General features: G+C 30.5%; 1 protein-coding gene and 1 long non-coding RNA gene across 4 annotated transcripts in view; one reads left to right on the top strand and one right to left on the bottom strand.

The window, feature by feature from the left end:
• The window catches only part of IP3K1 (inositol-trisphosphate 3-kinase-like protein), a 375,891-nt gene that overhangs the window by 328,995 nt on the left and 32,918 nt on the right, over positions 1-13,978 (top strand). The window contains exon 1 of one of the 3 annotated variants that reach the window (XM_076395748.1): positions 6,659-6,782. The exons of the other annotated variants lie outside the window; for them this stretch is intronic. Within the exon in view, the coding sequence (XP_076251863.1) occupies positions 6,696-6,782 (87 nt within the window). The 5' untranslated portion in view covers positions 6,659-6,695. Of the gene's footprint in view, positions 1-6,658; positions 6,783-13,978 lie in introns of those variants that run through there. 3 annotated transcript variants of the gene reach the window in all.
• On the bottom strand, positions 4,474-5,695 carry LOC143191338 (uncharacterized). Its single transcript, XR_013004475.1, has 2 exons — positions 5,436-5,695; positions 4,474-5,381 (listed from the first exon to the last, which is right to left on the bottom strand). It is a non-coding gene; the product is annotated as an uncharacterized LOC143191338 (long non-coding RNA).

The raw sequence follows: 13,978 nt of genomic DNA, 5'->3' as shown, positions 1-13,978 counted from the left end.
GGAAGGATATGAACTTCTTGCAAAATTAAACCTGCCAACTGTATTTTTTGATTTTTGTTTTACAGCTTTTTAACCTACTGCTTCAACGACGATAAAGAAACATATTATTGGTTCAGATTATCATCGATAATGATTTTCCTTATTTTAAAATACACTATGTTACAACTAGTGATCCAAATTTAATTAGCGTTTGGTAGATGCGCTCCACATATGATTTCCATACAAACACTACACTTTTTCAAATATAGCATACATACGAGCTGAACCACTAATTCAATGGTTTTTGTCGTTTGAAGTATTTGTAGTACCTAAAAGTTGCATACCATAAATCCACACCTACTTTAAAATTTGTTTATGTAATAACTATTTCTTGTAAAGATTCGGATTGTCGTCGAAGCAACCATCGTATTTTTCCGAGTCCTATACAAAATGTTGCTCGTTTCTTCTTAAAATATTTTATCTACTTGAGGTCGGCACCCATTGTCATGCTCAGGTATTTTGCTATAGTCGCATATGGAATTACTCTAGAACCAATTATTATTCGTATGTGAAATGCACCTATATACTTTACGTAGTTTTGCATTTTATTCGCCATTTCTTGATCTACACACTAATGTTGCTGACGGCTATTTGTAATCTACTTAAGTCTTAGTTCCGAGTCATGCCTCATCCGCAAATGTAGTCATTGTTACTCCTTCGTTAGCTATATCACTGGTATAAAATAAGTGCAATCTTGGTCCAAGGAGGCTACTTGTATGGATAGGTTTAAAATATAAGTATTCGTCGTCGTATCTTACTCTATTATGACTGATTGCTAACTGGTTCTCTTGGACTACGTCTAATAATATAACTAAACAAATTTCCTTTTTTAAAAACGTCTTTTCAGTTAGGTCTATATATATATATACTTGATCAATTGGCGAATCCAAATTAATGAGCCAAGATGAATAGCTTTTCTTCAATAATTGGGTTTTCAAGAAACTTTAGCAACAACTTCTTGAACGACTTGGACACAATTGCTAGCAGTGACATTAACTAAATAATATTTTATCAATAGGCATTTTACCCGGTTCAGGTATCATAATTTGCTTTTATTGATATGAATATAATAATCTTCCTCTGCTTAGGCACATATTACAATAGCAGTATAACTTTGAATAGACGTGCAAGTTTTATATCCTCTCTTATACCCTCTCTTAGCAGTGGTTTGACTACTGTTTAGGTAATTTAGACATATTGAAAAGTATTTGTTAAATACTCAGCAAATAATTCTGCCTTCTCGCCGTCTTTTTGGCCACTCTCCAATTTCTTTACGAATCAGCGAATTTTGATGTTTTGGTTAATTGAATATTTTAACCGCCTTCCAAAAAAAAATCAATCGTTTGATCATCCTTCCAACTTCATAAAGTTCTTGCTCTTGTTCTTGCTTCCGTACCCAGTTCTTCAGGGTTATGGATCTGTAGTATTTCATCTACTATATCACTTATTTTATATGTTCTAAGATTATAAATATTTTTTTATAAATCATAAAATAATATAAATAGATGTACCGATTTAACATCTACAAAGCTTATACGATATATTATTATATAGTTGAACAGCTTTTGGTAGTCAACTTTTATACGCCCAAAATACCAAATCACAGCAATTAACTAAATCGGAGTGAAAAAATTGATTCCAATACATGGAAAAGTATATTGATTTTTACGGAGAATATTTTGAGAAACTGGAAATTCAATTTCAATTGCCAATTTTTGTTTCTTCATCTTCATACTAAAGCAACATCACGTTAGGCAAAACCAGGGCATATTAGATTAAATAAGAACTGTACTAGTTAGTCGGAAGGTACTCCCAACTTGACCTAAGCTCAAAGAGATTAGCTTCTCAGTCTATTGGAAAGCATATTTGGACACCACTCCAACTAGAAATCCAACGATGCCAAAACTGCTTAGTGCTACGTAACTGCCGAAGAACTACACGATGACTTCAATCGTAAATGTATTTGCGAAGTTATCCAAGATTTCGCCATCGCCACGGCGATGACCTCCTCATTTGTTCGGAAACAATAAGAAGTTATGCGGGAACCAAATCTGGATAATAGGCCCAATAATTCGGAATAGTACAGCCGTATGATCACTTTGCCCTTCTCACACGTTGTGAATCCCAGAATCTTCACCTTCTTCGGAGCACGTTCGTCGGGTGAAGTCCACCGTTTCGACTGTTCCTTGATCTGTGGTGTGTACCAATGCATACATTATCGTCGACAGTCATGAAACGGCACAAAGACTTTTTCAGATTGCACTTAAACAACATCACTGCGCTGAAGTGGTCTCACGGTTGCGCTTGCTATCCGGAGTGAGCAAACGTGGGTGTCGACAGCTTTCTCATGCCAAAATTTCATGCAGGATATGACCCACGCGGTCTTTTGAGATGCCTACTGGCTCAGCCATCTCGCGCACCATCATTCCGTGGTCTGCCAAAGCGAGATCGTGGATTTTTCATGAAGATTGGAGTGATGTTATACTCCGTTGTAGCCGTTTTCGGAGCACCTCGGCGTGGCTCATCAAAAATCGACGAACGACCGTTGGAACCCGTTAAACCAATTTTTGACGGTCGCCATCGAAGGAGAAGGATCACCGTCCACAGCATCCAAGGGCTCTTTGATTTCGCTGCCCAATTTCCCTTCCAAAACAAGAATCAAATCATCTACCGATATTGTTCTTTTTCATTTTTTCTAAAATCCCCGACTAGCCCCCTTCTACACGCAGTCAAAACAATAATACGAGATCAGTTTGGCTGCAATTTCAACAGTACCCATCTACGAGGATATATTACACGATGGTAAATTTTTCTTGGGATAGTGGCGTCATCGGGCGGTGAGGCTCAATACTTATGGGACCGCCCTCATATATTGCAAGTACAACAGAACAATTTTAAATTTGGAAAAGAAATTAATTTTATATAGTAAGATTTTACTAATAATATTAAATGTAAAATGTAAATAAAAAAAATAGAGTGTGGATAGGTATTTATATATTACTTGTCGTGTTTTATTGTTGTTGACGTATTACTTCACTTAATTTCTTCAAACTATCCGTAAACAAGAATAAAAGGAAGTGTTCCAGTGTGAAAATCTTCGAAATTAATTTCAAAAAATATTGGAACTTTGAAAACTTATTTCAACTACAAATTTGCACTTCGAAATTAGATGCTAAAATAATCTGACAGATCATATGATACTGAGTGACTTAAGTGCATTTCTGATACTTATAGAAATTAATTTCAACGAGTTATTTTTGCTTCTCGATTTTTTTTTTTTTTTTGATCACCATTATTAATATCCGCAACTGACAAAGTAGTTTTAAAGAAAAAATTGAAATTGGATAATTTTTTATTGGATATTTGTTTTTAGATGTTTTCGAAACGGTGAACAGCCGCTATTTAAATCGTTTAATTTGAGGAGTCCCCAAATTCCTTAGCTCGAAATAAGAATCCACGGGAACGTTGTTAATTTAGTAATTGTAGCTTTCCTACATGAAAGCCAAGAGTGTTGGTATTTTAGTTAATTTTAGCAATTAAATTAGATGTTCTTATTTGCTGGGAAAACCGCATAGTAAATATAAAACACAATGGTGCAAAAAGTGTGATTATCGAACATCATTAAATACACAAAGTTATATACTTAAATTTACCTAAATTGTATACATAAAAAACTTACATTTATATAAGCTTTACTATTTTTATTATTTTATAAAGATAGATGATAAATAATAACAATTACTTAATTAATATATGTTCTGCATAATTTATATATCAGTAGAAAAGGAACAATCCCTTGCAATATTACTAATTGTTGGCGGGGATTTATTGTCAATTGCTGAAATCGTATCTTTTCGAAAGTAAATTTAGAGTTCAACATAAAGGCACAATCTCAACATTGGAGTATTTTGGAACCACTCCCATATATGCTCTACTGTGCCGAAATTCCATCGACAATAAGAGACAGCCAGTATAATAAAAAACATAACTCTATGTGGATCTATAGAGCAATTAAATGTCATCAAGATATAAAAATACACCATTCCTCCAGCAGTATCAACGAACTATCTCGCATTCAGTGTCGATAGTAGCTTAAATTGGAAATATCACTCAAAAAGCTGAGCAGATTAGTCTCTAAATTAAATAATTGTATTGGTTAGTTGTCATATACTCCCAATAGATTGATCAGTATTAATAATAAAGCCTATTTGAACTATGTTAGGACAATGCGCAGGAAATCAAGAAATTGAAACGCACCAAACCATATGAACTTATATGTAACATTTATAAGTGTGTAAGTGAAAATATTTGCTTCAGCTTATGCGAACATACTTTAATTTTATTTGTAAACCCCATACTGTTTATTATTTCTGTGTATTTATCCCGCACTTATGTTGTGAATTAATCCAAGTACAAAATAAAAGTAATAATGAATTAATGCATAATTAAGAGCTATATTAATAGGATATCTAATCTATATCTATCAGACGTAATGTAATTTACATAATAATTATCATATTAATAATCAATGGAAACCCTAAGTAGCTATAAATAATAATTACTATATGGTATCATAAGTCGTCTCTTCTTGAACAATGTAAAAACTATACAACAACGGATAACATTCATAGAAAATTATGTACAGTTAAAAAAATGTTTATGTTTAAATCATAAACTCTACTCTAGATCTTAAAATACAACTTTAATCATTTATAAAATTGTCTAATACCAAAGTAAACTTACTTTACATTAATAACGGCTTATAATTATATACCCAATAATAAGCACCATGTAATTTCAATAAAGGTGTAAAAACTATTTAATATTTCCAAGAGACTTATACTGTAATTTATGTAAAGCAGGATAATGAGTTGTATTCAATATGAGAGCTCTGTTAAATTAATCAAGAAGAATGGAATCTATATACCTTGTTTGAAGTCACAAAAGTGTATCTAATGAAATTCTTCCGTAAGCGATGGGTCAACTTTTTGTTATAATTGTTTTTTTAATAAATCAAAAAATATTTCAGATTCTATTCTAAAAAATTACATATTAATCAAGGCCATTTACGAACAGTTATTATAAAATAATATATTATAAATAAACCGAATAACTTCTAGGATGTTGATGGTGGTTCGAAGCTCTGATTAAGCAGCACTAGTCCAGATAAACCCTTGTTTGTAAAAGGCAATACGCTGCTATATCATTTGGCGATAGCCGTAACCGTTGTACCCTCGAAGAATGTTTCTATTTTTTAGGTTAATTTCTATAATCTGGATAAAACAGACATCTGAATGAGATATCGATAAGTCGTTTTCGAAGATTCTCGCTGCGTTTTTCATCTAAAAGATAGATTTTACAGATTTGTCAAAAACAAAACATATATTTGTCCAAACCAATCTGCACCTCTGTATTTGTCCATCAACTGTGCACTGGCTGTTCCTCTGTTCCTCTGAATAGCCTCTTTTCTAACACTATCTTGGCGATAAACATATAGAATTTGTCTTCAGCTTCATGTTTGGAAGACGTCATCCTTCAGATGCCAGATTGTAAACTGTTTCCAAGTCTAGGAATCCAGAAGGTCCATACAGAAAGATTTACAAAACAGGCCTTCAACAGAATCATATTTTAATCTTGATTATAATATATGCTTTCTTCTACATGGTGCGTGTTTAAAGATACAAAAGCTGGATCAAAAATACTAAAATGAACCAATTAATACAAATAATACTAAATTTACAAACCAAACTTTTTTGAGAATTTCACTAAAACTTGAAAATCTATAAAATGATATTATTAGCGAAAACCAAATATCGAAAAAACCTAATTTATTAATTAACTGAATAAGTAACTAAATATACTAAAAAATTAATTTCATGCTATGAATACGTTCTATCTATTCTTTAACCAATTGTTTTTATGTTTATCTCCATAATAATATCCTAAGCACTCGGTATTTTAGCACCATTTTAACAGTCGACTTTTACGTAAAGCGGTTAATAATGTTTTAAGTAGTATTTATCACTGAATCTAAAATATTTGTATGGAATGGTAAATGGTTGTGTATTATAAAATATAATATTATATTATTATTATTACCAATTATTAATATTATGTAATCACCTATTTAACATTATTATTTATTTATATATAATAAATTAAAATTAATACATCAAATAAAAATAACCTTTCATAGTATATAACTAAGTAAGTTTACTAAGTTTACTACTTTACTAAGTATACAAAATAATACGTGTTGGCAAATCTACACTTATTGTTTCAATTAAAATTAACAAATGAAATAAAAAATAACGTTTCATATTTTTGACATAAATATCTCAGACATCAATGATATATTCTTTATATAAACCGTACACCACACACATATTTAAAAACGTTGTGCAGTAGTCTCACATTCAACTGAAATAAATCAATATTATTTTTTGCGTAGTAAATAAAATTCTTTTGTGTGTCTTCATTCAACGAACATTTTTCTACCTGATATATATCCGTCCAAGCCTAAATCTCTATGACGTTCAAAGATCTGATTCTATTGGTGCCCTTTTGTTGACCTTGACGTAGTACCGTAGACCCCACTAATACAAAGGTCCGACTTCGACACATGGGCTTTAGTAATTCTCGCGTGTTTCGACAGAATGTTCAACTATCGGTCGTCTAAAAGAACGTCTAAAATGCCTGGAAAACCTCAGCTTCCGTCATCAATTGAAAACAACAATATGAAAGTAAGTCCATATGTAGATAAATTGGCTACTATTTATTTTTAACACCTGGAGTAGGTAGTTTTTCTCGCCTTATTTTTGTTTACGGTTTTCTTATCTGCTGTTAATAAAACAAACCATTAAATAAAGTATATGTCCAACAATATAAAATACACATTTTCTCAAAATCCATGCATGTGTTTATTACTGTTGGTTAAAGTATTATTTTTAAGTTAATTAGTAAAAAATATGTTTTTATATATGTGAAATGTATACGTGGACTTAGGAGAAATTTTAGAAGTGGCAACAACGCATTTGAATTATTTTTATTTTGTGTAGTTTATAGAGGAGGATCTATAAGCTTTTATATTATCACTAACACTCGTTATGTATGAAATATATGAACATAAATATGCGTCATAGATGTTCATTAAAAAAACAATGTTTTTAAAGCTACTCATATTTATACAAATGTCTATTGTCAAAATTAACTAATTAACCTAATATGTTGTTATGGCAGAGTTGTGTTGACACATTTAATTAATTTAATTACATTTCATTCATTATCGCGTTAATCATGTTTTTGTTTTGTTGTACCATATGACATGAAAGGGGTATCGAAAGACAATTTTATGGCTTGTAGAATTCTGACGTATTATTAAAAAGTTGCAGTATTGTTATAGAATATAAAGGTTATGGTGCGAATGTTAGTTAGGTTACAATTATCGAAAATAGAAATGCTAACACGGTTTTATAGAACTATATATAAATTTAACTATAAATAGATATGTTTAAATAAGTTAGTCAAGTAATACAGTTCACTATTCTCTCCTTTAAAAATGCCACCAAAAATAGTTATTATTGAAAAGTCTCAAAACATTGAATGATCTTGAATAGTCACACAATGCTAAATATTGTTTATCATTGATACGTTGTTACTAGTCGTTGCCAACAAACCTACAATTCGGTTTTACAATAACTTAATAAAATAGATATACATTTATGAGAATCCATCAGTCTTTACACTAGTAATAATGTTCATTAGCACTGCTGTATTTTTGAATTAATTTGCTTGATTGATTATTTGATCCTTTTGAATCTGTGTTATGCTCGATTGTATAAAACAAATAATTGCCCAAACAATTAAGTACTAGCTGAATATCACTATATTACCGCCCAAATAATAACGGAACTTGCCCCATATTTGAGTGCAGGAGGAAGACATAAACTTATACCAGGCCGTTTGTAGGAGACAATATAAACGATGATTCATTGAACCATACCATATTCTTTCAATCATCAAGTGTCCAGAATGATCGTTACTGCACTTCTTTCACAGCTTAGCGTTGGTTTCTTTTATGAAGGACTTTGCAATGACCGCCTTCATAAAGTAATTGCTGAGTTTTGCTATAACTTTTCCTACAATCTAGTTGTGACCACATCAAATTCATTATACCCCCTGTAAAGATTTCCAAATATATTTCACCTTTTCTTTTGTATGTTTACTAGAGTTTTCTATTCTCAGTAACTACAGCTAATTCTCGTATTTGTTGAATGGGATGTACGTCACACATTACGAAATCTGTTGTAAAGATGCATGTGCGTCAATGGAATACGATACTTAAACTATATCTATTTTATCATCTAATCTATACTATGAATCACCATATCATATCGAAACATGTATCAAAGTTTGAATAGCTTAGAACACATTATATTTGATAATTTAAAATTATTATTTAAAAAAATCAAAATCTTTAATAAAAAATAAACTCTAAAAAAAAGTTCCTATTACTATAACACGAGTCAATGCAGGAATTATTAAGACAACTTACTTATTTAAGAAATTAGAAGATAACATCCAAAAATTATGAGAATTAGAAAGACTAATTAAATGTAGTAGCTTTTTATGAATAAATATATATTGTCTAACTGATGTCTTCATTTTCAGTTCTTAAATGACTTACTCAATCAAAGTTCAATGACATTTCATTCGCTATACTTTGTAATGTTTATAAACAGAATGTAAAACAAATTAATATTCATTTTAATTTACACTTCTTATTGCGGATATTCAGATGTTTATGATCAAGTTTTTATTTATATATAATCAATATTTAATTCATTGAAATATTATTTTTTTAGTCATATTTTGTTTGGGTTTTAATTAATATAGTAGATATTTTAACCATTTCATTTCAACATATGCGATATATAGATGAATGATGATTTTATAGTTACGCTAATATAAAACTGTTAACGTTATTTCTTTATTAACGTGCTTATTACGGCTTGCTTCATTTTTAAATATCCCCTGAAATTTTTATAATGCATATTGAAATTATTGTTACTTTTGTAACTTGATGTCTAATGCCGTAAAATATACTATGGAAAAATATCAAATTGCAGTAACACTGTTGTATTTTAATTTAAGTTATTAGGCCTAATTTCCCCCATTCCAAATTGACTGATTTACACATTAAATATTTTTTTGTCGAACAACAACTTTCTAATGAGTTTATTTTCCTAATTTACGATTTACGTCAATGGTAGGAAAGCAGTTTACATTTTGTGTTTACTATTTGATATCTGCTCCAGATAAACGGGTAACATGGACCATAACCATTATCAAAACTATGTTATCAATGAAACGCATAGTCGAACCCCAAAAAAATGCCTAGAGCCTTATCTGCCCGCTGCTATTTGTCGAATTGTTTAAAAATAACAAATAACACACGACATTTTATGTCCAATTATGAAATATTTACACAATCGTATATTATAAATAGTTTTCGTAATAGTAAAAAATAGTTTAAAGAAAAATGGTATGTCAAAAAATTCTTTTCGAAATTACCTCAATACGTATTAGGCTGGCACCGTCTATATTCACTTTTTTCTGAGATAAACAAATTCGATTGTTTTGTTTTGCGTTGTACTTGTGAAAAATAGTTAGGAAATTTGTGTCATTCTTCCATTTTTTTCCCATTAAACGTGTGTTTGTTGCAATTCAGGCACGTGGTATTTATGCAATAATAATTAAGATATTTTTTTAGTTTGGTTAATAATTATGTAATTTTAGATTTGAACGCTTCTCCGCTTGTCTTTATAAAATTGAAGGTTGAAGTCACGCTCATAATTAACGCTAATTAATTCAAGTATTTTAATTATTACTATGTAGAGCAAGTATAACTTTTATTCTTACATACATACTTATTATATATAAATTCATATTAAGTCGTTATATAAGATCCTTTTAACTTCATTGCTATTTATATGGGTATTTTCACAACTTTTTGTCTTTTTAATAGTTCTTGCTCAACTAGACTATGTGGCATCATAATCAATACATTGGTGCGTCTAAGGAAGGTATCTGCTCAAATCATACTCTGCTATTAATGATTCAGATATTAAAACATGCTTTACTAAGTCTTGCCACTGCTAACACACGAAACCATTCTGGCCTTAAATACAATTAACCGATTACTTTTCTAAAACACTTAGAAATTTACTTTAATCATCACAACATCGATCAAAACAGACATAACGATGTCTGGTGAATAGACAGATTTATTTTTATTAATTATATCTTACAGTATATTAGATATGCTTAGTACAATCTTAGTTACCAAATTAATATATTACTACTGTTCTGTTATACTTAATTAATACATCAGTATATGTTTCTCAAAAGTTCATGTGGTTTAGTTCGCTTCAATATTCTGTTTTCCTGCGTGTTGTCCTGTAGCTGTATTGCTTTCACGTTGTTTAATACCGTTATTTTATCTTTTAAGCTTAAGTCTTGGATCACTTCGCAAATCTATCCGAGTTGGAGGTCATGGTGCAGATTACTAGTTCGTTTGAGGTTTAAGTGCAACCTCATATTTGCACTCCATAGATACAAATTGGCTTTATGTTTGACTGATAAACCAATCTCTTTAAATTTAGGTCAAGTTGAGAGTATCTTCCGACTTACCAGTACAGTTGCTTAATTTTGAGTCTGATCTGCTCTGCTTTTGTCTAACGTGATGTTACATAGCAGATAATTAATCAACGATTAATAAAAACGCTCCCAAATGCATTTTGATTAATATTGAAATCTATGATTAAAGTGAGTTAATTATGTTATCATGTCTTGAGTCATCAAGTCTCAAAACTAATTAGATACATCTTCCATGGTAGTTTCACTTAAAATTGCTCATTTCCAGGCTTTTTGTAGACCCTTTAAAACGCCGAAATTAAAATTATCATGTTTCTTTCGATGAAGTGTGAACTTTCAAATAACACTCCAAGATTTGCCACAACAGTATTTTTAATTAAGTGAAATGTGCTTATTTTATTTTAACGTATCATAATTCCAAACCAACATTTTCTTAAATTAAAGGATATGTTATTATACTACTGTCTATGTGATGTGCATATATTTACTTCCTTGCAATACAGAATAACTTGTGCCATCTATTATTTGTTTCGAAATATTAATTCATAATTCCAATAATACTAAGCAATATTGCTTCTCAAACAGTACAAATGCGTTACTTTTAGTTTACATATATTTTTGCGTTGATTCCATTTAGTTCAATATATGTTGTCTCGTATTTGTTGCATGCATTGTATTTAAAATGGTTGGCATCCAGAAATGATCGTCATATATAAGCATTCAAAAATCAATAATATAATGACCAGATCAACTTTTTGACAGCTTAAATTGTTAATCTGAGACATTTTTTATAGCTATAGTGAAGTATAATCTATCATGGCCACGTTTTCATATTCTATTATAATATTTATTAATATTTATTACAATTATATATATATTAATATATATATATTATATATATATATATATATATATATATATATATATATATATATACATATATATATATATATAATACATATATATATATATATATATATATATATATATATATATATATATATATATATATATATTATACATCCACCATTAAAATTATAGAAGCCAAGAAAGAAATTAAGTTCATCGGTGAACTCAAGTTATTGTAAGGATTACAAATATTTAAAAGACCTTGTGATAAAAAACGTCATATAACATCTGTTTTTTACAGAGAGTAAATCATCATGGAAAGACTAGTGTGGTTTATTTACATTTTGCCATAAATTAATTGCATTTATACAGTATTAATGAATAACTGATCGCAATAACAGTAAATTAATCACCATAATACTGTACTTAATGTGATTTGATGGTACAATAAATGGAATGATTAAAAATCCCTCTAATTATAGGAAAAGCTTTGAATTTCACCGACATGTGTTAAATACATAACGAACGCGTCACAACTTAAAACTATTTTGTTTACAACCTGTTGAATATAATTTTAAGGTGAATTTACGTTAAATTTTTATGCTGTGTTAATTGTCTCAAGTTATTGATTATATGTTGGATATAGTACTCCATAGCGATAGATATAATTTGGCTAAGGTAAAATTTACCTGAATTTCTTGTAATTTAAATTAAAAATAAATATATAGGATATGTATTCGATTAATTTTGATAAACAATACAAATGAAAATAATTTAGCTTATTATTTTTCTATATTCTTTGTATAAATATACCAATAGTGATGATACTATACGTGATGTTCATAATTAAAACAATATTAATATGCAAGCATCATCTTTTATCACCACCCATTAAAATGATCTTATGTAATATATTTTGAGATGTTTACTTTATGATTTTAATAACAGGGGACATCGCACTTCAGTTCAAAACTAACAACAGTTCATTATAAATATATTTTGTTGTATATTGATAGCTTAGAATGAGGTCCAAGTATATTTTTCTGAATTTGATGGTCAATTTGTCACGTTTCTATTTAATGTCTATTTGTTCTATCTGAACTGCCAAAATGTCTCTTTGTTCAATCGGGTTGGATATCTTTTTTGATTTATGTAAGAATGCATATACACTGTTTTAATTCCAAGTTTTATTTCAAGAATCGAGCTGTCATCACCTCATTGTCGAACTACATAACACTACCTTGAAAACGAACCTGTTGTGGCCAAACACCTTGAAGTGTAATGCTTCTGTCTGAATTTCAATATGCTAAGCTGAAATATACTACTACAACTTCAGAATTTTCAAATTAGTAACAGGTCAATTGAAAAGTCCCCGGCCTGGCACATAGATGGTGCTACTAGAATTAAATCCATATGTTTTTAAGTTAGCCCTAACCCTCAAAATATGCGTGTATAAATTTGACAACTGTAGGATCATTAATTTGTGAATTGTAGCATTTTGAGTGAAGCAACTTTTGTTATTGTGAAAAAAATGGATAAAAAGGAATTTCGCGTGCTGATAAAGTATTGCTTTTTTAAGGGAAAAAATACAGTTGAAGCAAAAACTTGGCTTGATGCTAAGTTTTCGGACACTGCCCCAGAAAAATCAACGATCATGGATTGGTATGCTAAGTTTAGACGGGGTGAAATGAGCACCAAAGACGGTGAACGCAGTGGACGTCCAAAAGAGGTTGTTACCGACGAAAATATTTAAAAAATCCACAAAATGATTTTAAATGACCGTAAATTGAAATCAAATGAAATAGCAGACACTCTAAAGATATCAACTGAATGTGTACATTATGTCATTCACGAATATTGTGGTATGAGAAAGCTCTGTGCAAAGTGGATGCCGCGCAAGCTCACTTTTGGCCAAAAACAACGAGTTGATGAGTCGGAGCAGTGTTTGAAGATGATCAAGCGTTTCTGCGTCGATATGTGACAATGGACGAAACATGGCTCCATTATTTCACTCCGAAGTCAAATCGACAGTCAGCAACAGTCAGCTGGCACGGATATGGCATCTGTATTTTGGGATGCGCATGGAATAATTTTCATTGACTAACTTGCAAAAGGAAGGACCATCAACAGCGACTATTACAAGGACGAAATCGCCGAAAAACGGCCGCACCGTGTCACAAGTCAGTAAAAATGATGGCAAAAATCCATGAATTGGGCTTCGAATTGCTTTTTCATCCACCGTATTCACCATATCTGGCCCCCAGCGACTATTTCCTGTTTTCAGATCTGATAGGAATGCTCGCTGGGAAGAAATTTTCGTCAAAACTGAGGCCTATTTTGAAGCAAAGGACAAATCGTACTACAAAAATGGTATCGAAAAGTTACAGGCTCGCTGTAATCAGTGTATCACCCTTGAAAAAAATTATGTTGAGTA

This window comes from Rhynchophorus ferrugineus, unplaced genomic scaffold, assembly GCF_030347505.1.
Source record: "Rhynchophorus ferrugineus isolate W39M unplaced genomic scaffold, kcgeb_rfMv2 rfM2, whole genome shotgun sequence".
NCBI classification, from domain to species: Eukaryota; Metazoa; Arthropoda; class Insecta; order Coleoptera; family Curculionidae; genus Rhynchophorus; species Rhynchophorus ferrugineus.
The sequence above is the reverse complement of the archived record's forward strand: the minus strand, read 5'-3'. Positions and strand labels throughout refer to the sequence as shown.